Here is a 27,204-nt window from a genome sequence, read left to right as displayed (position 1 = left end):
CTGACCTGTTAGGGTTATAGGTGTGCATCACCACACCTGGTTTATACAGTGCTGGGGATCAAATACTTTGCCAACTGAGCTATATCCAGACCTATTTTCTCCTTCAAACAAAGGTAACTAGCACTGGCGAGGAGGTGCTTTTTATAGTATTTATTTAATGACTGCAGTCTATAAATTCCCTGTGCTGTCTTATTGCAGAAAGTTCTTGACCTCAGATAATCTTCCTCTTCCTGAGGTTGAAATGTAAGGAAAAATAGTGGGTCTTGGCCAAAGATATAAATTCTATTTTTCGAGGTGACAACTATTTTGATCCTTGTAGCTGTCGCTACTAACTTTTCTAGCAGCTGTGTTGGCTCCACAAACTATAAAGGCTCTCTGGGTACAATGCCACAGCCTCTCTGTGTTCATGACTATAAAATTAGTTTTATTCCCAAGATACATGTGCCTTGTCCCCATTTTCTTTAGTGTCTGTCAGTCAGACTCCCTCGTCACCTAAAATTGCTAGCATGAGCTGACTCATCCTGGAGCCGCCCTCATCCCCTCCCCTCCTCAAGCCAGCACTTGGTGACCTGGACCCCAGGCTTCAGAAGCTGCTTCTCGGCTGGGCACCAGAGAGACCTGGTTTTCAGCTGGCAGCAGCAAGGAATCCTTTCTCTCTCTCTCTCTCTCTCTCTCTCTCTCTCTCTCTCTCTCTCTCTCTCTCTCTTCTCCCTCCCTCTCTTCCTTCTTCCCTTTGAGTTGATTCTCTAATTTCTTAATAATGGAGAAATGTTGGTAAAGCAGAAATGTATCATATTTTATGGCTTTTCCTCTATGAATGTAATTGTGCTTATATATATATATATATACATATATATATATGTAGTGTAAATCCAGGGGCTCTACCCCTGAGCTATACTACAGTCCTACATTTAATTTTTTTAATATTTATTTATTTATTTATTTATTTATTTATTTATTATGTATACAATATTCTGTCTGTGTGTATGTCTGCAAGCCAGAAGAGGGCACCAGACCTCATTACAGATGGTTGTGAGCCACCATGTGGTTGCCGGGAATTGAACTCAGGACCTTTGGAAGAGCAGGCAATGCTCTTAACCACTGAGCCATCTCTCCAGCTCCCTACATTTAATTTTTTTAAAAAAATTTTCAGTGCTGGGGACTAACCTAGGGCTTTATGCATGTCAGGTAAAAGCTCTACCACTGTGGTGTATCCACAGCCTCTCAGCCTGGATCTCTTAAATAATGAAAAAAAAGTATAAAGGAAAACCCCTAAACTTCCTGGTCATCTTTTTACAAAATATAGGGAAGAAATTTGTACTTGGAAGTGCTCCAAGCATATTAAGAACGCAGCGTGTAGATTCCCGAGAAAGCCAAGGACCTCAGGATCCCCAAGGCATCTATGCCCAGTGTGTTTGTTTGCTGGTGTTTATGGCGACTGTTACTGAAGCAACTGTGAACATCAGTGGGGAAAGAAATGCGCCACTTCTGCTTTTCAGCCTCGACTCCTGGGTTGCATTTTCATGTTTCTTACAAACGGGACTGCTTCTGGGCTGGCCTCAAACTTAAGATCTGCCTGCTCAGTGTCCTGAATATCGGGATTATAGATCCACACCATCACACTGAGCTAATCAAGACTCTGTAGTTATAAGAAGTTCAGCATCTAGAGGTATCCTAAGCAGATTCACTGAATTTTGATGGAAACCCAGATACATCGAAAAGAAATGGGTCCATTTTCCTTCCTTCTTATGGGAAACCCTTACCCAGGACAGGGTATTTCCCCATCGTTCCTGCCCTTATGAGCCACATTAACAGAAATCTGACCCACCATGTTTGGCTGCCAGCCCTCCACATTCACACATCTGTCAATGCACCACCAAAAGTCATCTTCTGACTCTCCTTTCCAGGCAAAGACCGGAAATCCTAAAAATAATAAAAGGAAAAAAGAGAACCCATTAAAGGCTACAAAAGGGCCACTCTCCAAATTTTAACAAGAAAGTGCCAAATTTCCACTAATTCCTAACGTTCTCATTTTGTTATACTCTTTGAATGAGCTTCCTTCACTTGGCTAGCATTGCCTTCAAGCCCTCTTATCCATGCCTGCTCCTCTAGGCTATTCTGCTCTTCCTGGCTCAGAAAGGATAAGCTGTAAGAATGTAAGAGTCCTAAAAACAGGACTCACGGGAAGAAGAAAGCAGAAATAAGTACTTGATGCAGAGTCAAGCCGCCAGTTTCTTCACCTCCCAAATCTGCCGTTTTTCTCCTCTTAGTTACTCACAGGCCTTCTGGAGAACTCCGACTCCTAAAGTGCTTGCTCCACTCCACTGCCCACAAAGTGCAATGTCTATTACGCAAGCTGCTTAACTTGGCTGGGAGAGAACCAAACGAATGTGAACTTTTTCTAAAGCCATCATTTATGTATTACTGAACATAGGCTGATTTATTTTTGCAGTGTTGGGGAATGAAGCTAGGATTCACAGAGCGCACTAAGGAAGTGCTCTACTACTGAACTTCATCCCTAGCTTTAGGTACTCATAGGTAGTTTTGAGACAACATCTCACCATGGAGTTCAGGCCAGACTCAAGCTGATCATTCTCATACCTCAGCCTTCTGAGGTCTGCGGCTGCAGATGCAAGCCATGATCCTCAACTTTCTTTTTAAATATTTTTATTTTAAGACAAGACTTTACTAAGTTTCTTAGGCAGGTTCTGAATTATGATCTTCCAGCTTCAACCTTCCTAATGGCTGGGATGACAGGAATATGTCACCATGCATAGACTTGAATATGGGTTTATAAGCAGTTGAGGCATTTTGTCAAACAAGTCTTAATTATCATTTACGTAAGTATGTTATCTTCTTTACCACAATATAGATTCTGAGAGCAAAGGTTATTTCTCATTATTTATTAAAGTCAATAATCATTTGCCAAAAAAGAGAATGAAATGAATACCTATGTACAATTTAATATTTGTATAACTTTCTATCATATACAAGCAGCATAATTTTACAAATAAGTGAAAGAACTAGTGAAATGCCAAAGAGTGCTAGCAAAAGGAGCTATAAGCATATTCTGTGGGGCTTTCTTAGAGTCTCCGGGGAACTCAGAAGTAGTTTTGGTACCCAGATCTACGTGTATTGTAACACACAGGGAGACAGAAGGCTGACGGAACCCAACCTTCCCTAGCTTTGTCCTTCAAGCATTAGTGGATATTGTGATCAATTAACCTGCCTGTACAATTCTCCTCACTGCTGAAGCAGACATGCTAAACATTAAATCAGGGTAAGCCACTTCCTGGAAGGTCTGGAGGACCACAAACGATGGTTCAAGAATTACATACTGTTCAGTTGGAACCTCCAGCTCACTCCTGCTTGATCCAGAAAGCCCATTTTCCCCCTTCCCTCCCTCTCTCCCTCTCCCACAAACCCCACCCTTTCAGATAATCTCTGAACAAAGAGGGCACAAAAGTCCAGTTCTGCATTCTTGGCAGCCACAGCAGCTCCTCCCTTGAAGATGCCAGCAGCCAAAGTCCCCGCCCAAACATTCCAGCTTTTGACCATATTTTGGCACTAACCCAGCTTGTGGTGGACATGTCATCACCTCCTCGACCACAGGCTATATAAGCTCCCTGTTTCAGTTTGGTTATGTTACTTGTCCTGCCTCGATCTCTGGGGTTGGAGAACTCACCTGGGAATTGCTTTGCTCAAATAAACCTGTTCTAATTTTTTTTTTTTTTTACTTTTCAGCTCAGCTTGATCTGGCTTACTGTGTTGGCAGAGAAACCTATTATCGCGATACAGAAAACCTATTACATAATACAATGAGTGTGAGCAGTGTTCACTGGTGGCCTAATAGTGAATCAAAGCGAAGTGTGATTACTAGAGCAGTAGACATAGGGAACTATCTGCCAACTATAAACAACAGAGCTAACTAGATCATGTTTGACAAAAGAAGTCAGCCCCCAAAGAAAACAAATTCATCAATAATAGAATCCATTTCTTCAAAGGCAGCTGCTTGTCAGCCTTCCTTAAAGATTTATTTTGAAACTGTGGAACTTCTTGAAGACTTATCTAAGCCAAAGACAGAGAACACAAATCAGCTCTTACCACTTTCTGCTAGGGCAGCAGCCACTTCATTGAGCGTGGAGTAGATGTTGCAGGCAGCCCACCTGCACTGTGCTCCCAGAGCACCCAGAGTCTCCATCAGCACCTGTGTTAAACAAAGAGGAGATAAACAAGCCTGTTTTGTTTTGATGCAGGGTCTCATGTGACCCAGACAACTCTTGTTTCCCCACTTCCACTTCTTAAGAGTAGCAATTACAGGCACGTATTACCAAGCCTGGCTAAGTTTCTTTCTTTGACGATATAATATAGCAAGGCAGGCCAATGGTTTCCAAGTTGTGCTTTATAGAACTTCTTCAGTATTTTCAATACAGGGCAGAGGAGTAGGCTCCAGTAAGATTCTATTAAGTCAGATTTAATTCTATAAGTAAGATTCAATTAGGAATGCAGAGAAAAAGTATTTTTTTTTTTTTATCAAAACACAGACATACAGTTCTATTTCTGTTTAGGACACAGAAACAAGAGAGTCCCAGGTATGGCTGGGGATACGGCTCGGATGGCAGAGTGTTTGCAGGAATCTCTGGGTTGAATTCCCAACACCTCATCAAACCAAGCATAGTGGCACAGGCCTGGAATCCAAGCACTGAGTAAGAAAAAGCAAGATAACCAGACATTCAAGGCCATCCTTGAAAGTTTGAGGTCATTTTGGAGTATGAGACTATGATGTAGACTGGGTTTGCTTCATTTTTGGCAAAAATGGGAGGAAAAGATAGCTGCATATGTAAGGGTAAAAAAATTAGCTAGAATTTTAATTGAAGGTCAAATGTATGAAAGTGTATAATTTGAAGTTTTGCGTTGCTCCAACTAGACACAAGATTTCATACTCACAGGCAACTCCTTTTCAGGAGTACCTGCCCAGTACTCACAAGAAAAACTACAGTCAGGGATCTGATTGCACTACACTAGTCTCTTATGGGAAGCAGTCAGGGATCTGATTGCACTACACTAGTCTCTCATGGGAAGCAAAATCTTTTTTTAAAAATATAATTACATCAGTTTCCCTTCCTCTTTCCTCCCTCCAAACCCTCTTTTTTATTTTTTTAAAGATTTCTTTATTAATTATTAATACTGTCCAAGTAGGCAAGGATAGCTGACCAACAAAGTTCAGGGATCTTCCATCTCCAGCTTTTTTTTTTTTTTAAATTTTGTTGGATCTTGGGGGTGGAGTGGGATGGGGGTAAGAGGAGATGGGGAGAGAAAAGTTAGAAGGGAAGGGGGGGGGAACTTGGGGAAAAAGGAAGATTGGGATAAAGGAAGGTTGGATAGGGGAGCACGGAAGCACAATTCTTAGTTAAGGGAGCCACCTTAGGATTGGCAAGAGACTTGAACCTAGAGTGCCTCCCAGGAGCCCAAGGCGATGTTCCCAGTTAGTTCCTTGGGCAGCTGAGGATAGGGAACCTGAAATGACCCTATCCTATAGCAATACTGACGAATATCTTGCATATCACCATAGAACCTTCATCTGGTGATGGATGGAGATAGAGACAGAGACCCACACTGGAGCACTGGACTGAGCTCTCAAGGTCCCAATGAGGAGCAGGAGGGAGAACATGAGCAAAGAAGTCGGGACCACGAGGGGTGCACCCACCCACTGAGACAGTGGGGCTGATCTATTGGGAGCTCACCAAGGCCAGCTGGACTGAGACTGAAAAAGCATGGGATAAAACTGGACTCTCTGAACATGGCGAACAATGAGGGCTGATGAGAAGCCAAGGACAATGGCACGGGGTTTTGATCCTACTTAATGTGCTGGCTTTGTGGGAGCCTAGCCAGTTTGGATGTTCACCTTCCTAGATATGGACGGAGTGGGGAGGACCTAAGACTTACCACAGGGCAGGGCACCCTGACTGCTCTTTGGACTGGAGAGGGAGGGGGAGAGGAGTGCGGGGAGGGGGAGAAGGGTGGAAGGAGGGGGAGGGAAATGGGAGGCTGGGAGGAGGCAGAAACTTGTTTTTTTTTCCTTCCTTTTCTCAATAAAAAAAAATCCAACTACAAAAAAAATTTTGTTTTATATAAAGGCTCTGGAGATAAAATTCAGATCCTCAGGATTGCAAGGCAAGCACTTTACTAAGTTGCCTCCCAGCCTTTCTTTTCTTTTGGCCTTTTCCTTTCATTCCTTGAACATTTCCTTACTTCTGGTACAGGATGATCTACCCTTATCTTGTATGTTCCATAGTCTTGAAATCAGTCATTTTTTTTAAAGGAACTCACAAGGGCTACTTTCAGTGGATCTTGGCACTATTCAGATATTGTTCCTGGATTTTCTTTTATTAATTTTGGATAATGATTGTCCATTAGCTCTAAGTGGAGTTCTTCTGTTCTGTTCTCTCTATCATTACTTTTGGAAACTTCAGTGACACGTGTCAGGTCATTTGATAATGTCCCATCCTTTTTGGTCTGTTCTGTTGTTTTATTTTATTTCATTTTGCTTCATTTTCCCTACTCTCTCTTTCTCTTTGGATTTTAGTTTGTAATTTCTATTCTGCTGTCTTTCAGTTGGCTGATGCTGTTCTTGAAAGTGGCCAGTCTTTTGTGGAGAAAGAGAGGAGCAATAGATCTTTAGTATTTTTTTTTAAGTTTTTTTTTTTTTCGAGACAGGGGGATCTTTAGTATTATAGTGAATATAGCATATATCCCACCCTGGACTCAGAATGGTCTATGTGGCCCTCCCAGTTTTACTTTCATCTCCCCCCATCAATGGTGGCTCTTTGCATGGCTCTCATGGAAGGTATGATTGCTAAACTTCTGCTATGTAAGACTTTGCTTCCCGGGGCTGGAGAGATGGCTCAGAGGTTAAGACCACTGACTATTCTTCCAGAGGTCCTGAGTTCAATTCCCAGCAACCACATAGTAGCTCATAATCATCTGTAATGGAATCTGGTGCTCTCTTCTGGCCTGCAGGCATACATGCAGACAGAGTACTGAGAATACTGTATACATAATAAATAAATCTTTTTTTTTTTTTTCTGAGACAGGGTTTCTCTGTGGCTTTGGAGCCTGTCCCGGAACTAGCTCTGTAGACCAGGCTGGTCTTGAACTCACAGAGATCCACCTGCCTCTGCCTCCCGAGTGCTGGGATTAAAGGCGTGCGCCACCACCGCCCGGCTTAATAATAAAATCTTTAAAAAAAAAGAAAAGCTGGCACAGAGGACTGTGCCTGTAATCTCAATGGTGTGTGCCTTATTCCAGCACGGAGGTTGGAGAGAGGAGGATCCCTGAGACTTGCTAGTCACATAGCCAGCTAGTCTAGCCAAATCAGTGACCTCTAGGTTCCACCTCAAAAAATAAGGTAGAGCCGGGTGGGGGTGGCACACGCCTTTAATCCCAGCACTCGGGAGGCAGAGGCAGGTGGATCTCTGTGAGTTTGAGGCCAGCCTGGTCTACAAGAGCTAGTTCCAGGACAGGCTCCAAAGCTACAGAGAAACCCTGTCTTGAAAAACCACACACACAAAAAAAAGGTGGAATGTGACTGAGGTTGACCTCCAGCACACGTGTGTACACATATACACTTATGTGCACTTATACACATTTATAAGTACACATACACAGACATACACACACATGCAGACAAATTTTTAAAAATTAAGCCACAGAAGTCACATTTGGGGCTTATTTTGGCCAAACTGAAGATAAATAAAGATCAAAATATTGAAAATAATAGGCTCTAACTCATTAAATAAAAACAGAAAACAATGGGCTGGGTTTGGAAGAAATGTTGACGGAATGCCAAGGGAACCCGGCTCAACTGTGACTATAATGGAAACTAAGAACTGGCACTCCAACATTTTCAAGTATGGTGTGGCATACACTTCTAATCCTAGCACTCAGGAGGTAGGAAGGAAGGCGGCTAATCTGAGGATAGCCTGGGCTACATAGAGAATTCCAGGCTAATTTGGGTTACATAGTGAGACCATCTAAAATATTAAAAACAAGGGACCAGCAGCAAGATGCCTCAGAGAGTAAAGGCACTTGCTGCCAAGTCTGAAGAGGAGGTTGGACACCCTGGAACTGGAATTACAGGCCATTGTGAGCCCTCTGACATAGGTGTTGAGAACCAAACTCTGGTCTTCTGTAAGAGCAGCAACACTCCTAACTGCTGAGCCATCTCTCCTCAGGCCTTGACTTGACTTTAATTTAATTATCATTTAGAAGCAGCAGCAATGGAATTAAGTTAGAACTATGGAGGCATACCTGAATTAAGAAATGATTAACTACATCCTAGAGGAGGTAAGGAAGACTTTTCCTCCCTCCCTCCCTCCCTTTCTCTTTGTTTTGGGAGGAGCAGAGTCTCATAGAATTCGATAACCCAGGCTGGCCACAAGTTACGCACTATGTAGTGGAGGATGGTCATAAACTTCTATTCTTCTTGCCTCCCTCTCCCTAGAGCTGGGATTACAGTGTGTACCACCAGGCCCAGGGGTCACATCCAGGGCTTTGTGGTTCTTGGCAAGCACTCTACTAACTAAGCTGCATCTCTAGCCCTAAGTCTTTATATATTTTATAGAGGTCAATTTGAATATTATAAAATTAACCTGAACATATAATTAGAAATATTACAGAGATTAAAAACAAAAGGAAGAAAAATACTCCTTTTTTAGAATGGAAATAATAAAATGACATTAAACATTATAATGATGAACTCATCAAGGAAAAATAGAGAGGGAGGCCCAAAGGGTGGTGATGTTCAGATAGGGTGAAATCAAACTAGACATAACTTAGCAACACGAGCCAGTAACTAGAGAAGCACTTCCTATTTTAAGCACCACACTAAGTTCCGATGCAAGAGGCTCAACAAATTTCAAGCATGTTTCTGCCTCAATTCATTAATCTGTAGCTCCAAAAAGAAATTACATTTTAATTTACTGTATTAATTTTAGAAATTCAGGGTATTCTTTTCCTTGGAGAATGTATAATTCAGCAAAGTCTTAGAGGAATGGAGATGTCATCTGTTCCTAAGGAGCTGCTGTCTGCCCTTCATTAGCAAGGTGACCATGTACGAGTATGCTGAAGGAGGGGCAATCTCTAAAGGGGACTGAAGTTCTGCCAATATAGCTCAGTGACAGGAATACCTGTCCAGTCTGTATAAGGCCCTGAATTCACTCTCCAGCACTGAAAAAAAACAAACCAACCAACTAACTAACTGAGTGGGGTACACATGTCTGAAAGCCCAGCACTCAGGAAGGAGAGGCAGGAAGATTAGGTGTTAGACCAATACCAACTTCATTTGCTACACAGCAAGTTCAGGGTCAGCCTGGGCTACATGAGACCTTGTCTGAAAACAAAAGAAAAGAGCTAGAGATATGGGTCAGTGGGTAAAAAGTGCTTGCTGTGCAAGCCTGGGGACCTGATTTCTTATCACCAACACCCACAGCATGCATTCTGTAAGCCTGGTGATGGGGAATGGAGACAGGTGGCTCTCTGGAGCTTCCTGGCCAGCCACTCTAGCCAATCAGTAAGCTGCGGGTTCAGTGAGAAACTTTAAAAAAAAAAAAAAAAAGGTGTGCGTGACTGGAGAAGATACCCAACATCAACCTTTGGCCTCTACAAATGAAAACACACACACACACACACACACACACACACACACACAGAAGAACAAAGAGATGAAGAGGGCACGTGCACACTATCTAGCCTTTTCCATGTGGTATGAACCCCTAATTTCAGCATCTGGGAGGGTGAGACAGGAGGGTCATGAGTTCAAGCCCAGCCTCAGCTACACAGCAAGTTTGAGGCCTACCTGGGCTATACGACACCTATCTCAGGAGGAGAAGGAGGGAGAAGGAAGATGGCCTGGAGCTTAGAAGTCTCATAAAAGGTGTTAGGTAGAGCTTTTCCAACACAACAATTTTCTTACTGGTCTCAATGTATTTGGAACTCAATACAGACTACATTTTTTAATGATGAATCAAAGGAAGAGATATTGCCTACTATGGGAGCACTTTCATTTGTCACAAGGATTGTGGGGAGTGTTGATTTGTGGGCAGGGCCAGGGATCTTAACACTGAAGCATAGGACAGTCACTTACAATAAAATCTGCTGATCTAGTGTAAATTTTAAATGTCCCACTTAAAGTTCACATGGGTGAAAACCCTACTTATAATTATTTGGTCTTGGAAACTATTTCCACTTTACATACTGAGAAAAGTATTTTTTATAGTTTCAATACAAACAGTCTTTCTAGGGATGCAAAAGACTAGTGTAGAGAGGATGCTGACTTTTCACTGTCACTGTCAGACATTGGAAAGAGTTGCTTTTTATTTCATAAAATCATAAAATCAATTGAAGATGCTTCCCTAGTGCTCTGGACATAACGCCACATTGCTGGCAGGCAGGGTAATGCATCCCTATAATTCCAGTACCCAGAAGACACGAGGATCAGGAATTCAAAGCTAGCCTTAGCTATAATAGCAAGTTAGAAGCCAGTATAGGCTACATGAGATACTGTCTCAAAAATAAAATAAAATAGAATGAAATAAAATAAAAAGAAAAGAAAGAAGCAGGTGCTGGAGAGATGACTCAGCAGCTAAGAGTAGGGTTTTGTCCTCACCACCTGCAGTCTGTAAGTCCATTTCCAGAGTATCCAGTGCTCTCTTTTGGCTTCTTCAGGCAAAATACCCATTCACATCAGACAACCCCTCACATACATTTCCATCTATATGAGTCAGAATAGATATTGACTGTTCTATTGTAGTGGTGCATAAGCATTTATATATTGGAATACATTTTTATAAATTACTTTCTTTTTATTTCTCCCTATTTTAGTTCTGATTTTATATTAAAAATTTAATGAGTACATATAGGCTTTGGTGTATATGAATCCCACGTCAGTATAAATAGGTAACTACTGAGTGCAATCCTTGGTCTAAACCAACCAGGGGGATTCTAGTCCCCTTTCAGAGCTAGTGGAACTGGGAATGTGACCCAATCCTCCTCAGGGTAACATGCTGGACGACCCTGCAGGACCTCCTCTTCATATCAGTTCGTGATGACTAGGTAGCTGTAAGTACCTTTCTGTCAGCTTGAGGATGAAGTAGGCAAACTGTGAAGACAGTTCCAAAAGAATTGCCAAGAGGTGAAACAGAAGCCTTGTGTCTACAGCCTGCCTTCCTGATGGACTTTTAACAACTTCAAATAATAAATTTCTCAATGCTGAGGTCAAGTTGAATCAGTCTCCTCTTATTGCTGCTAAAGGCAGCTCTGTATGGAGGCCTGGTGCAGAGAGAGGGCACGGGAAAGGGCAACACGGAGATGTGGAACAGCAGCGGAAGCATTTGCTCACCTGGCACACTCATGTTCAAGCCTGAGCCTGGGCTTCCCAGGCTGTGTAACCCTGGACAATTACTCAAGCATACTGGGCCTCAGTTTCCTTGCTTACAAAATTGAAAAAGGAATACATAGCTTCATGCGGATTAATGAGATAATACGGTCAGCCTGGTGCTGGCAGGTTGCAGGCATTCAGTGGCTGATACAATTATTAACTGTTATTAGGAGAAAAAGAACTCACAGCGGTCTGAGCAGTGATATGTGTACAACCCACAATTTTGGCTCCAGCCAAAGGCTTTTCTCCTTGGGCTCTCTTCCTTAGGGCCATCAGGGCAGGCATCTCTAAAAAGGTTCAATACAAACATAGAATATTAGACAGAGGGAATGAGATAAGAGAAAAAGTAGAAAAATTACTCATTTAAGTTAAGATCATTTCCTTGGTCAGCTTCTGTAAGATGAGATTCCTGAATGTTCTCTGAGAGCTTTCAGAGAAAAATGCTCCCCAGTTTTATTCTCTTATCTGCCAATCCTTCTTATCCAGGGGTTTCCTCCAGAACGATCAGAGTTCACTCCCTCCACACAGTGTTTCCTAAGCTTAGGAAGTATTCCTAAGCATGTAAATGTTCTTCGGGAGGTGGGCATATTGACTGATACTCATAAATCCCAGCACTTGGGAGGCTGAGGCAAGAAATGCCTTAAATTCAAGGTCAGCCTAGGCTACAGAGTTGAGACCTTGTCTCAGGTAGATTAACAAACAAAAAATATGGTTTAGTATTACACTGAAATTTGACAAGCCAGCTGACCTGGGAAGTATTAACACGACAAAATGACACAGGCAGATAGAAAGGCATTTATTTCTTTACCTTGTTCAGCAATTTCGATTTCTCTGCGTCCAAACTCCGCCTGTTTGATGTTTTTGACACAGAAGTCACTACTTCCCTTGGAGTTCTTTTGCTGCTTGTCCCTGGGGGATGTCTCATCGTCAGAGCTATCTGTATATGAAGCAGCTGGAACACAAATTAAAAAAATCAACCAGGGAAAAGATTAGTTTCCTCCAAAATTCCAAACCGCTGGGGCTTCATTGTCTAGCACAGCACAAATGAACACCTCTAGGAAGCTCCTTAAGGAAACGCAGCTTTGTACCACTCATTTGCCTATGCAAGGTGCTCTCCACAGTTCTGAAAGGGCAAGCTGGGAGCTGCCCGAGGTATTCTCCCTGGGTAGCATTCATATGGAATCTAGTGCTAACTTTTCCTTTTGAACACAGAGAATTGTAATACTTGAATATGCCAAGAGAGGAAGTTGCTCCACGAAAACCACAGGTTAAAGTTCCTAAGCAAGCCAGTCATTAACCCATGGGTTTCTTGCCTCATAACCTCCTTTTTGCCCACCACTTAAAAGCCTGAAGTAGTTTGCTTTGTAGTACAATAACTGCACAGATAAGATGTAAAAAAACAAGGAAAGTAATTAAGAACCACACAGAAGGAATCTGTCTGACATAACAGAGCTGTATTTCTCAGGACTGGCAGAACTGTTCTTGCAGATCCAATTAGACACTGACAATTCAATGTGTTATTCTCCCTGACTAGCCTCTGTAAGAAGGAGTCTTTGGTGTTTCAGATTCCCAAAGCAGCAAAGAAATATCCTCTTTTGGTACATTTAATGCCCTGCAGACTAATCTACCAGCAATGTACACCACTGTAGTGGTTCTCAACCTTCCTAATGCCAGCTACAGTTCCTCGTGTTGTGGTGACCCCCAACCATAAAATTATTTCACTTCCATAACTGTCATTTTGCTCCTGTTATGAATTGTAATGTAAATATCTGTGTTTTCCGATGGTCTTAGGAGACCCTTGTTGTTAAGTTGGGAGTGTAGCCCCCAGTCCCTCGCATCCATCCCAGCCCCCAGGCCTGAGAGTTGTATTGGTATGGACTCCAAATCCCAGCATGCAAGGGGAGGGGGGTCAGAACCACTCCCACAGGGTATTTAACTGAGCTCCCAAAGGAGAAATAGATGGTTGGTCTCTCCCCCACCCCCGTTGCGTTTGTGGCCTCCCAGTTTCCCCTCGGACCACCCGAAAGCGCAGGAATCCCATTAAACCTGGATATCTTTTAATTTGGCTTGTTGTGATTTGGCTTGATTGGGATTTTTGCGTTGGCAGAGAGCTCATGTTAGGAAAAATTCCTAACACTTGTGGGTCGTTTAACTCCCAGAAGGGTCACAATCCATCAGTAGAGAACCACTACACTAGAGGGTAAAGGGCCACATTTGATTGTGGCTAACAGGTCATTGAATTCACAGCCTTAGTGGAGATCTTTCTGTCTTCATATTTGCTAGATGATCTGAAGCATTTCTTTCTTGATTTTGTAACAGAGGACAGGTCTTCCTAATCCTTGCACTTTTTTAAAAATATTTATTTATTTATTTATTATGCATACAATATTCTGTCTGTGTGCAGGCCTGAAGAGGGCACCAGACCTCATTACAGATGGTTATCAGCCACCATGTGGTTGCTGGGAATTGAACTCAGGACCTTTGGAAGAGCAGGCAATGCTCTTAACCTCTGCGCCATCTCTCCAGCCCTAATCCTTGCACTTTTGGGGAGGATGGAGGACAGAAAACATGACCCACAGAGCATTTTATCTTAGTGCAGTTAGCACTGCGATCACTTCTACAGGGAGAAAGCTGCAAAAGCTCGGAGCTCCTGAGGGCCTGGTGCGCTGATCTACTTAGAGCTAGAGTATTAGAGCATTTCTGGGATTTCTCAGCAGAAAGTCTACCTGGGTGGGGGTTGGAGGGTGGACTGTAAAAAAAGGCAAGTCCGACCTTGCCTAGTTAATCAGGCACGGTGCTGCATACTGTGGGGTCAGCAGGGGCTAGAGGATCGGTCTTTCTCTGGAAAACTGCCTTAGAGGCAAAGTCCTAACGTGAGGGCACAGGAATGAACATGCTCACCAGGGGAGGTGAAGGAATTAGTAAAGCCCCAAAGGGACTTTTGTTCTTACAAGGAACTAATCTGCACAAAACCTTTGGTTCCTCTCCTAGGGGAAGAGAGCTCAAAGTACAACAGAGCTAGAAATAGCTCTGGGCCTGGTCTGTTTCACCAGTCTGGATTTGATAGAGCTTAAAAATCACAGGCTGAGGAACCACACTTCTCCCACCTGAGAGAAAACGATAACAGCTTCTCCAATCCTGACCCAAACTTATAAGGAAATTGAAACTGAAGAAGGAGTTTATAGTATTCACAATATTTTGAAGTTTCAAATCTTTTTCCCAGAATCATGATTATTTTTGTCTTTAGTGGCAGACAGTAATGAGCAAGACCAGGCTGCACTCGGAGACAGAGGCAGGAAGATCAGGAGCTCAAGGCCAGCTTGGGCTACGGATGGAACCAGTCTCAAGGTGTGAAAAATTAAAAAGAAAACAGTAAGGCCAGGTGCGATGGTGGCCGCCTTTAATCCCAGCATGTGAGGCAGGTGGTTGGCTAGCAGTGACTAAAAGGTTGAGACTGAGTCCTTATTCTACTCAGAATGGTTCTCTCTTCCTAAACCTATTCAGTTTTCAAGGACGAATGGGAGGGGGAGGAAAGAAAACCAAACAAAACAATAGTCCTTTAAGAGAAGCACTCCAATTTAAGCTGGTTTTTTTTTTGTTCTGTTTTGTTTTGTTTTTTGCAACAGGGTCTCTGTTACATACATGCCATGGCTGTCCTAGAACTAGTTATGTAGATCAGGCTGGCTTTAATCCACAGAGATTCTCTGGCCTCTATCTCTTCAAGTGGTGGGATTAAAGGTAAGTGTCACAATCCCTTGGCGCTAGTTTTTGTGGATGGTCTTTGTTTTCCAATTTAAAGAACAAGCCAGTTACATTATTTCTTTAAGCTAAAGCTGAGAAAACTGGTATTTCACTTTCTTTTCAAACTATGTAGCCCTGGCTATCTCAGACCCTGATATATAGATGATACTGGCCTCAAGCTCACAAAGTCCCACCTGCCTTTGTTCATGGTATGTGTACCACCATGTCTGGTTTACCTTCTTTTTTATTTTTTTAATTTATTACTTTAAAAAAAAAATCTTTTCTCATTTTACATACCAATCCCAGTTCCCACTCCCTCTCCTCCTCCTCCTCTCTCCACCTCCCTCCCCCAAACCCTCCCATCCACTCCTCATAGAAGTTAAGGCTTCCCATGGGGAGTCAACAAAGTCTGGTACATCACGTCGAGGCAGGACCAAGACCCTCCTGCCTATATCTAGTCTGAGCAAAGTAACCCTCCAACGAGAATGAGTTCCAAAATGCCAGTTCAAGTCTGTGGTCCCACTGCCAGTGTCCCCACAAACTGCCCCAGCCACACAACTGTCACCCACATTCAGAGGGCCAATGTTGATGGTTACAAATGTTTGGAGAGACTGTTCAAAATGTAGTAGCGGGCAAATTTAAGGCTCCAACAGTGACACACCCAGGTCAAGAGAAGGGTTGCTGTGAACATGGCGGAAATTTTACTCAACTAATGTGGTGGCATGCATGTATTTAGTTTTGAGCACACTCATTTTGTGATGATGAATGCTATGTAGTCCAGACTGGCCTGGAACTCTCTATATAGCACACGCGGGCCTTAAATTTGCCCGCTACTACATTTTGAACAGTCTCTCCAAACATTTGTAACCATCAACATACCCCGAAGCCCAGTTTCTAACAATGAGCAAGTGGTGCAGTATTGGTGGCCCAGTGGTGAGCACGGCTGCTTCCAAAAAGGAAAACAATTACCTACTGCAGGACAGGACCTCAGATGCAGTACCATTCCTCGTCTACTAAATGACCAGTTTTCAATTGTCCTAAGATAAAATGGGGATATAAGAGATGCCTCCTCTCCACAAGCTCAGCCTTTCACTTAACTACCAGTAAAAAGAAATCTTAAGAGGAAATGAGATCATATCCAAAATGTTTCAGTTTTTAGGCAGAAAAGATTATTACCTAAAAATTACAATGTAACTTTATTACAGGGTGGTCTCGTTTCATTTTCAGGAACCAAAGCATAACCTGAATCACTAATCCACAACTGATCCCGCTGCACATAGGCACACTCGTTCTATGCCCGCGCCTGACTTACCTAAGTTATCTCCTAGCACCTGAGAGGCTGTGGGAGCTTGTTAGGAGGCAAGCAGTTAGAAGTCTGATTGAGTTAGGCTTATCAAATTAATTAAAGCTAGGAAGCTCCTCTTGGGCCCAATCTGCTTATTTGTTAATGGAAATAACAGTCAGGACCTGTGTTTGAAAGAATTGTACTGATGAAGGATTTAAGAAAATGTGAGAAGTTACGTTAGCAGCCCAACACAAACAAAATTTTATTATTTGGAAAAAAATCTTTAAAATCTCTCAAAATTCCTAAGTGCCAATTACAAGTGCAAGGCTTCATTCCTTCCCATCTGAAGCCATCTGCTCATCGTAAAGATAACGTTTTCATGGACACACCACCAAGAATGGTCTAAATTGGAAGAAAAGTGGTTCTTTTTACTTTCTTTTAGAATTTTTTTTTTTTGCTTAGGAGGTTTTACATTTAATAAATGCTGCCAGGAGACAGAAATGGGCAGATCTCTATGAGTTTAAGGCCAGCCTTATCTACATGGTAAGTTCTAAGATAGCTAGGGCATGTAGAGAGACTGTCCTGAAAAAAAAATTATAAGTAAACAAATAAGATAAAAAGTACTGAGTTCACAGGAATCATAGTTTCTAGAAATTAGGCCAGAAAATATGAATACTACACGCATAGACAATATTTCTGAAAACACAATCTAAAATGTATTCAGATGAGCATAACTGGATTAGCAGAATATCACAATAAAAATGGTGAATTTTATTTCTAAGTAAAATATTTAAGTACTAGAGATTATGTAAGGGTTTAAGCTAATCAGGAAATAAATAACTAGATAAGTCAGGTGACCCCGCCATTTAAATGCTCTCTATGAGGCCAGATGGACATTTGCCAGGGATGTCACACTCACACAGATGACAATTCCAACATCCACCAGATCATATCTCTACTTTTGTCTCCAAAAATCAGGGTGTTTCAAGACAGGTTGACTTCACCCACATGCCCAGTCATAAAAGGGCTCCCTTATCTTTTAACTCTTATCAACACCTTTACAGGATGGATGTACTCCCAACTCCAGGGAACCACAGATACCATGGCTCCTGTACTCCTGGAACACATCATCCCTTGGTTTGGCATGCCATTTTCCCTGAGCTCCTGGGACATCAACGCTGGTATTACCTCTCCAGGGTCAAGGGCATATCTACTCTTTCACCTGGCTCATTCATCCTTGCCTCTTCTTTACAATCAGGGCATATCTCTGTCTCATTATTTTTCTCACGGCTAGCCCCGGTCATAGGGTAGGTGTTAATAATCTTTTTTTTCTCCTAACAACCTGCCTTCTCTGCTCCCTTAAGAAATAGATGCCTGGGGTCTTCAGAATGGCACTTAACCAAATAAATGCTCCTTCACCCACACCTCCCACTGAAGGTGATCCCACCAACTCCCAATTCCACTTTCCCACGTTGTCCCACGCCTGTAGGAAGTAGCTAGACTTGAACCAGCACCCTATACCCAAAGAGTCTGGCCTCTCATTTCAAACCCCACCCCTGAGAAAGCCCACCAAAAGTCAGCCCTTCCCTGGGGCTGCTCAAGATCATGCCTATAGGCTATATTATAAGACCTTAGCCATATTTGCCATGTGATTCTTCCTCTGCCTTCCCAAGGGTCACCCAGGAGTTGCTTTGCTTTGTTCACTAAACCCAATTTATCAATTCAGTTTGGTTTGGCTTATAGCATCAATGGCAAAGAAACCCAGCAACTGGGTATCCAATATCTATCGTTTTGATTCCTTGTTCATGAACTAATATCATTCAATGGATATATCAGACTGATAACTCTTGACCTTCAAAACCATCGGTTTTGCCAACATGAGCCTGCTAGGCATATACTGGTTCCGATGGGAGATTCTCTCCTTGTGCAACATTCTCGTTGTGGATTGAGATTAGGGCAAATGTAGGTCGGGTTTGCAAAGGCCATCTCTGGATCATCTTTCCTCAGCTTACTGTCATCCTCATAGCAAATATTAGCATCTACTATGATCCAAATATTGTATGATCTGCTAGAGACACACCTGTGATACAGACACATCTGTGATAGAGACAGGCACTCATGCTCATGGAATAAATATCTGTATTTGTGCATGCATATAGAGAGGTATAAAACAAAAACACATATGCTAATTTTAAAACATAAATCAAGATGGTGTAAGACACCCTAAGAGGGTGACTATTGCTGTGATGAGAAACCATGACCCAGAGTGAGTTAGAGAGGAAAGGGTTTATTTGTCTTACTCTTCCACATCTCTTCAGCATCAAAGGAAGTCAGGCAGGAACTCTAACAGGGCCGGATCCTGGAGCCAGGAGCTGATGCAGAGGCCATAAACCAGTGCTGCCTACTTACTGGCTTGCTCAGCCTGCTTTCTTACACACAACCCACAATGGGCTGGGCCTTCCCCCGTCAATCACCAATTAAGAGAATGGACTACATACAGGCTTGCCTACAGCTTGATCTTATGCAGGCATTTTCTCAATTGGGATTCCCTCCTCTGGTAACTCTAGCCTGCCAAGTTGACATAAAATTAGCCAGTAAGATGACAACTTCATATAGTTCAAGTCTACAAGGTCCAAATTATTAGGACAAGACCAGTTAACATCACTCGTCAATAATCTATATACAAGCACTGCATGCTTACTCGGAAAGCAAGGGATCACCCACCTTCGTTTAGGCATACAGTATTTTTAAAGTGTCCTCTCTACATAAGAGGCTCTTTTGGGGAAGGTAAGCATTGATTTCCTTTCAGGAACACAGATGTACAGTTCTGGTTGTGCAGGGAAGAGATTGAGCTGGAGTTAAAATTTTAAATCATTATTAGTTAGTACTGATCTTTAGATCATGCCAAACACATGTCTTAAAATGTTACAGACTATTTCACAATTCATTTTCACATTATGGCTTCCAGAGTTAAATAAACTAGTTCACAAATTTTCAGCATATTTACTTCAGTAGAAAAAGAAGATGAGTATCAATTTCCCAGTCTTCAGATAAATACCATAGATATTTATATCACACAGTGTTGAACTGTTGTGGATGGAAAGTAAACACAGATATGTAAATAATGTTTAACAACAACCCACCCAACCTAATGTTTCCCAATTAACCATTTATTAACTGTACACAATAAGAATTCCTTCCTTACTGGTATGAAAAATGAATACAATTAATCACAATACAAGTTTTCTAGTTGGGCAGTGGTGGCGCACTCCTTTAATCTCAGCCCTTGGGAGGCAGAGGCAGGTGGATCTCTGAGAGTTCAAGGCCAGCCTGGTCTACAGAGTAAGTTCTAGGATAGTCAAAGCTACAGAGAGAAATCCTGCCTTAAAAATTACTATTTATAGTGTTAAGAAGTAACCAGGGCAGGGCTGAAGAGATGGCTCAATGATGGATGGCTCACTGGCTGCTCTTCCAGAGGTCCTGAGTTTAATTCCCAGCAACCACATGGTGGCCCACAACCATCTATTATGGGATCTGGTGCCTCTTCTGGCACACAAGCCATACAGATAAAGTACTCATATACACTAAAAAGTAAGATAAAAATAATTTTAAAAAAAAGCAGTTGGAGAAGGGGCTTAGCCAACTGCAAAAAGGAACTGAGATTTTGTTGCGAGATGGTAGTGCATGTCTTTAGTCCCAGCATTTGGGAACCAGAGGCATGTGGTTCTCAGCGAGTTTGAAGCCAGCCTGGTCTACAAAGCAAGTTCCAGGACAGCTAGCTAAACAGAAAAATCCTATCACAAACAAACAAACAAACAAACAAACCCAAACCAAACCAAACAAACAAACAAAAAGCAACCAGGGCAAACTCTTGGCTCCCTACCACATTCCAGCAGAGGAACAAAGTAAAAACAGCCCCACATTAGATCAGACTCAGACTGGGCTCTGCTGTGTTTACAAACAGCTTTTACCCTCAAGGGGTCCTATGTAAGTAATAACTCATCTGACATTAAGTGACAATAGCCCTGTAACGGAAGAAAGGGATAAGCAAATACAATGTCAAAGCTCTGAGGAGAAGGCAAAGTGCCCACTTACTTCAAATAGCTACAGCATCTTGTTTCTTGGGGCAATTAAGAAAATCAGAAGTTCAAGGTCATTTTCAACTACATAGAGAGGGAGTTTGAGGTGAAACCCTGTTCTCATCGTTCCCCTGCAAAAAAAAAATGTTGGGGGGCCAGGCGATGGTGGCGCACGCCTTTAATCCCAGCACTCGGGAGGCTGAGGCAGGCGGATCTCTGTGAGTTCGAGACCAGCCTGGTCTACAGAGCTAGTTCCAGGACAGGCTCCAAAGCCACAGAGAAACCCTGTCTCGAAAAACCAAAAAAAAAAAAAAAAAATGTTGGGGGAATAGCTAAAGTATGGAGTGCTTTCTTAGCAAACAAAAAGCCCCGGGATGGAGGGAGAATACCAGGACTGGTACTTACTCTGTAGTACCACAGAACCATCCCATGCACTTACCCCCCCCCCTTTTAAGAATGGAAAAAAATAGTGAATTCTTTCTATATGTCACTGAGTGAAGGCCATTGGTGAACTATGCGCTCCTGAGGAATTAATGGGTGCCTTCATCACCCTTTTCTGCCTCTGTCAAAAACTGAGACTTCAATAAAACCCGGAGTTCCCAAGAGATCCAGGGATTCCATCCAGAATTTTTGGTTTAAAATGTTAATTCAAAGTAATTTTTCAAGGCTTATATTATCAAGAATGCTTGGCCTTAGATAGATGGAATGTCTGTTGGATACCAAATAACCTTGACAGGGAGGTTGTGCCAGTTTAGCACTCACCTGAGCTATAGCTGTCAGTAGATGACTGAGAGATGGAACGAGACAGAGATCGACGCCCAATTTTGGTAGGACGCTTGTTGAATTCCTGCTTCTGGTCAGCAAACTGGATCTGCTAAGAAAAGGAACTCTTGTTATAGAAGGAAAAGAACTTTAGTTACATATCTTAGTCACTGTTCTACTGCTGTGAAGAGACACCATGTCCAAGGCAACTCTTCCAAGAGAAAGCACTTAATTGGGGGTTTGCTTTCAGTTTTGGAGGTTTCATCTATCATCATCATGGTGGGGAGCATGGTAGCATGCAGGCAGACACTGGAGTGTAGCTGAGAGCCACATCCTGATCCACAGGAAGAGAGAACTGGGCCTACCATGGGATTTTGAAACCTGAAAGCCCACCCACAGTGACATACTTCCCCCAGCTATCCTCAAACAGTCATCTCTGATGGCTAAGCATTCAAGTATATGAGCCTTTGGGGCTGTTCTCATGCAAACAACCACATTATATATGAAGAAAACATACTTCGATTTTGAGGAAGCAATTTATTCACAGCTTGTATTATTACAGAATGTTATCTTCACTTGTAGTTTATTTACTTAAATAAGCCCATATTTGGGGGCAAAGGATGTAGCTCAGTTGGTAGCATTCTTTCCTTGAATGCATCAAGACCCTGGTATAGTCTCTAGTACTGAATAAGTTGGGACTAGTGGCACAGCCCTGTAAATCCAGCCTTTGGAGGTGGAGGCAGGAGAATCAGAAGTTCAAAGTCATGTTCAATTACATGGGAGTTTGAGCCAAAACTCTGTCCCCTCCTTCCTCTCAAAAAAATTGGGAATAAGCCGGGCGGTGGTGGCACGCGCCTTTAATTCCAGCACTCCGGAGGCAGAGGCAGGCGGATCTCTGTGAGTTCGAGGCCAGCCTGGTCTACAAGAGCTAGTTCCAGGACAGGAACCAAAAGCTACGGAGAAACCCTGTCTCGAAAAATCCAAAAAAAAGAAAAAAGAAAAAAAAAGTTGGGAATACAGCTGAAGTATAGAGTGTTTTTTACCATGCCAAAAGCCCTGGAATGGATCCCTAGTACTGGGGAGGGGGTGGAGAAGATGACTTCTTTGGAGCTAAGTAAGGTAGTATACCCCTGTAATCCCAGCACTCAGGTGGTCAAGGCAGAAGAAACACAGTAAGTTCAAAGCTAGCTTGGGACGCACAGTGAAAACCCTTGTCTCCAAAAGCAATGAAACAAACAAACAAACAAACAAAAAGGACTGTCTTGGAAAGAAGAATAATTTTTCATTTTTCTCCCAATTTTATCAAATTTAAGTCTTTGATTTACTGACTGTATACTTTGTACACTATAACTGACACAGACATGAGCAGTATGAAGCTTAGATGACATTTTTAGGAAGGTAAGTCATACTCAGAAATGCTATTGCCTCACTGAAAATGCAAAGCTGGAAAAAGAAACCTTTGGAATTCACTGTGCATCCACATATCAGGATGAGAAAACATCAAGGTACAAAAAAACAGACGGACTTGCCTCGACTTTAAGCTTCTCAGTGTGGTATGCTAATTTTAAAGAAGGTTTTTTTATTCAGACAGAACAGTCTACATTTTCACTGAAATCCTGGCTATGCCATTATTCATAAGCTTTGTGATGTTGTTCAAGGTGATTTTTTGGGGGGGGTGAACTTCATTTTCCCTTAAATACAACAGAAATAAAAGTACCCAGGTTTTGGAGAGGGTTAAATGAGACAGTTCATTGTCTGTGAAACACAGCATGAGATCAACTCGCTAACTTCCCCTCCCCTACAGCAAATAACCACTTTAATTTGCAAAAGATTTTTTAAGATACATTAGCTTTTTAGATACCAATAAATAAAATAATTTTTAATGTTTAGTATCATAAAATACTTTAAAAGCCATAAGCTTGATTATTAATAATGACTACAGATGTGGAATGAGTGGATGATTGGACTGATTATATAATCAGATTATATACTCAGATCACACGCTGTAGGTTATATTTAAAAAAATTATCTGATAGTGACTTTCTTGTTTTTATCTATGACATTTTTTTATCTATGTTTCCTACAGTTGGTGGTTGCTGCTGGTGCTTTAATAATCAAAGGTCCTCTCACTTACTTTATTAATAAGTTTTTACTAGCTGACCATTTACACAGGTGCTTAGATGATTCTTCTGGATCCAGAGTGGCGTAGAGAAAAGAATCAAAGACCTGACAACTGATTCTAATTTTTATAATAAACAAATGGTTCTTCCTCGGGCAGAGATCAGAAGGAAATCAGTGGCTGTACATCCTGCGCTTTGAGGTAACTCCTGAGTCCCTAAGCACTGCGACAAGGGGACCGACGCCAAAATGAAAGCTTAGTCCTCCCTGCCGCTGGGGAATGTACAGCATTTCCACAGCTACAACAAAAATAAGTAAACAAAGCCTGCACAATGCTTTCGATTTTGCACAGTTTTCATTGTAATAGGGCTATTCACTGGGTTAGGCGCTCATTGCAAAACGCAAAGTGACAGGTTTGATTATTCTGCTAAAGTACCAATTTATTCCAAAAAGGATAAAGTGCCCTTTTTTATGTGCTCCAACGGTAGGTCCATGAATCTTTATGTACTTCTAGCACAGCATTCAACACATGGTCTTCCTTTCTATATTCTGTAAGCCTATGAATTACAGGCTCCTTAGGGGCTGAGTTTTATTCACCCTTATATTCTCCGGCACAGACAGACACCTGCCATATCCTATGGGCCCAATCATATGCTGAATCAAGGAGCCTGGAGAAGTTTATTCCAGCTTCATGGTCTGTATTTGAGGGAATAGTAGTAAGCATTAAGTCTGCATAGTGTAATTTTAAGGGTTAGAAAAACTGGCAAAAGAAAGGTGGAGAAGTGCAAGATAATTGCATGCCTCATTCTTCAGAGGCCCATCAAGGAAAAGGGATAAATGTCTTTCCAAAGACCACAATAAGGCAGTGTCTTCAGCCATGCCTCCCTTAAAAGAAAATAAAGCCTAAAAGATAACCTTAGATATGCAACACAACCTCCTCCCTAAGATAGCCACACACACTGACATATCAGCCACATGTGTGTGCACATACACGCATGTGTACATATCCACCACTAGAGGGGGCCAGTCACTTCCTCTGAGTTACCCCTGAGCCTTGTCCTATATAGTCTTTCAGTTGTGGTTCCCTTCACCAACTTCATTTCTTTGGGCACTAAAGAAATAGGCTGTACGCAGAAAGCAAGTCTTGCTAAATTCTCACCAAATTCAAGGCCCCCCTCCTGTGTTTTTAATATACAAGAATATTAGTGAGAAACTACTTAAAATAGTAAGCTATACAATTTCCCAATAAATGTTTCCTTTTCACTGATAACCAAACCTGAATTAAATGAGGCATCTCTGCTGCAAAACAATGACCTGCCGGGCCAGTAAGGGACTTTGGCAGAATCTATCAACATTTACCTGACTTTCCTACCTTGTCAGAAACCAGAGTCCTTGCAGGTACCCCTCCTCTCCCACCTCAGCACTGCCTAACAAGGCAAGGGAGGAAAAAGCCGGTAGAAGTGGGTAGCTCACCACAGGCCGGAGGGAAGGATGAAGGCCGGACAGGAGGGGAAGGAGAGTACAAGCAGCTTGCCTTGGACAGTAATGGCCGCAGCAGCAGCAAGACTGGCAAACAGGAGCGTAGCCTCACCTGGGCTTTAATCCCAGAGCTGCTATTGACAATGTATTTCTTCTTGCTGCTCAGCATACTGACGCACTACCAGCCAGTAGACTGTGACATTACCGGCAGTAGGCCACCTCTTTGGTCCAAGGACCCTTGTGGTCTGGCTTTGAAACTTTCTTCATCAGCAATTCTGTTGGCTCTGGTTCCAGCTCGTTACTATTTTTTTTTCTCTTTTCAGGGGGGTGGCTATCTCTGAAGCAGCTCCAGCAACCCTTGCAGCCGTACGGTAGGATTTAATAAAGCAGCTCTGCTAGAGGCTCATCAGCCATTCCTAAGTCTGGATGTTTTGCTTTTATTGTTATTTTTCCTAACACATTATTACACAGCTCCTCTGACTTCCAAACCTTAACAAGTCTCTAGATAACGCCGAACATACATGCATACATCAATGACTTATTTATATGACCCGTGCACTCTTCCTGCTATAATTAACTTGCTAATTAGGTTCCCTTTTAACTTTACCTCCTCCTTTTCTATGTCAGATGATTTTAGCTAGCTTCATCTCATTAGAAAAAAAAATTAACTACAGAGCCACTGAAACAATCAGGGAATTTATTAAGAGAAGAAAAAACATTAATGGTATTAAGTGGTCAGGAGCCGTATTCTATATATACACTGCCCTTGAGTTAGCCAGGCAGGGGACACTAGATTCAGCTCTGTCACCAAGGAAATCAATTTTCTCGTTTTTTTTTTTTTACTCTCGATTCTTTCCTTAATACTTAATTGCATATTTATTTATCTATTTATTTACTTATTTGGACCCAGAGTCTCACAATGCAGCCCATACTGGCCCTGGAATTAGAGATCTTCCTTCCTTAGCCTTCCAGAGGTACCACCATGCCCAAGTTTGCATATTTTCTATACAGATTTTTTTACATTCAGTACCCAGTTTTAACTCAAGACTGATGCTTATTTAGTATTGAGTGACCAGTTCACTTTTTCCTTATTAAAAAAAAAGCATATTTTGGGGTTAAAGAGATGGCTCAGTGGGTTAGGAGTCCTTGTTTTGCAAGCATGGGGACTTGAACTGGAATTCTCAGTACTAATGTAAAATGTTGGTCCTGGCTTGCATGTACTCATTACCCTAGCACTTTGGCGTGAAAACAGTCAGACCCTGAGAGCTCACAGGCCAGCCAGCCTAGTGGAAATGGCAAGCTTCCAAGTTTCTGGGTCAGCAAGAGACCCTGTCTTAAGGCAGACAGCAATGAAAGACACCCAACATCACCCTCTTAACGTCTCCTGTGCATATGCAATATGGGGAATTCACACACCCATACTCACATGCACACACACATGCATACACACACAAAATAAAAAAATGTGTTTCCTGGAAGGTGTGATCACAAAGGAGAATGTTATCACTGAGTTCTCAGAATCACAGCAAAGTTATTACATGCAAAATAAAGATTCAGCCAAATAGAAACAGAATCATCTTATTTATTATGATTTCTGACAGGAGCCCGAGGAATGCTACCCTAGATTGCCTGCTACAGATTTGGGTGGGAATATGAATTGATGAGAGAGAAGAGAAAGAAAAAAAGATAGAGCAGAAAAACTGCTTGTTGAGTTCAAGAAAAGCCAAAATGATAGCTTGCTTTGCAAGGATAATCTTTCTTTCCAGAGAAAGGATCATACTGAAGAGAGTTCAGTGACTCCTCTGGGAGAAGAGGAATGTTAATGTGCACCGTGTTCTCACGTGTTACTTCCATGAGTGTATGCAAGAATCTTTGAAGAGATTTTCCATTGCATTTATTTTGTGTTAGGGGTAGTGGTCAGAGGACACTTGTGGGAGTCAATTCTCTCCTAGGTGGGCTCTGGGTATTACACTCAGATCCATCAGCTCGACATCAAGCACCTTTACTTGCTGGGCCATGTATAAGAATCTGAGACGTAAGCATTATTATCTTCATTTGACAAACAGCAAAGTGGTTTTGTTGTGTTATTTAAGTAGTGATGCTGGGAAGAGAACTTACAACCTTTGGTGTCGTAGGCAAGTATTCTTGCCAGAGTTTGATCTCAGTTCAATCTCCAGAATTCATGTAAAGAGAGCCAGTTTGGTAGCTCAAGTTTTTAATCCCAGCACTTAAGAGGCAAAGACAAGCAGATCCCTTGGGGCTTGCTGGTCAGCCAGCATAGCTTACTTGGTGAGTTCCAGGAC

General features: G+C 42.2%; 1 protein-coding gene across 5 annotated transcripts in view; it reads right to left on the bottom strand.

Moving 5' to 3' along the window:
- Positions 1 to 27,204, bottom strand: part of Ahcyl2 (adenosylhomocysteinase like 2) — a 160,296-nt gene that overhangs the window by 36,760 nt on the left and 96,332 nt on the right. For 2 of the 5 annotated variants that reach the window (XM_026788560.1, XM_026788561.1), the window contains exons 2-6: positions 21,305 to 21,416; positions 12,246 to 12,389; positions 11,624 to 11,724; positions 4,105 to 4,207; positions 1,829 to 1,923 (exon numbers count right to left, since the gene is read on the bottom strand). In XM_026788560.1, the coding sequence (XP_026644361.1) occupies positions 1,829 to 1,923; positions 4,105 to 4,207; positions 11,624 to 11,724; positions 12,246 to 12,389; positions 21,305 to 21,416 (555 nt within the window). Of the gene's footprint in view, positions 1 to 1,828; positions 1,924 to 4,104; positions 4,208 to 11,623; positions 11,725 to 12,245; positions 12,390 to 21,304; positions 21,417 to 25,013; positions 25,086 to 27,204 lie in introns of those variants that run through there. The other 3 variants (XM_005365762.2, XM_005365763.2, XM_013353263.2) reach the window with 2 other exon arrangements.

The sequence above is a fragment of the Microtus ochrogaster genome, unplaced genomic scaffold (genome assembly GCF_000317375.1).
Source record: "Microtus ochrogaster isolate Prairie Vole_2 unplaced genomic scaffold, MicOch1.0 UNK4, whole genome shotgun sequence".
Lineage (NCBI taxonomy): Eukaryota > Metazoa > Chordata > Mammalia > Rodentia > Cricetidae > Microtus > Microtus ochrogaster.
The sequence above is the reverse complement of the archived record's forward strand: the minus strand, read 5'-3'. Positions and strand labels throughout refer to the sequence as shown.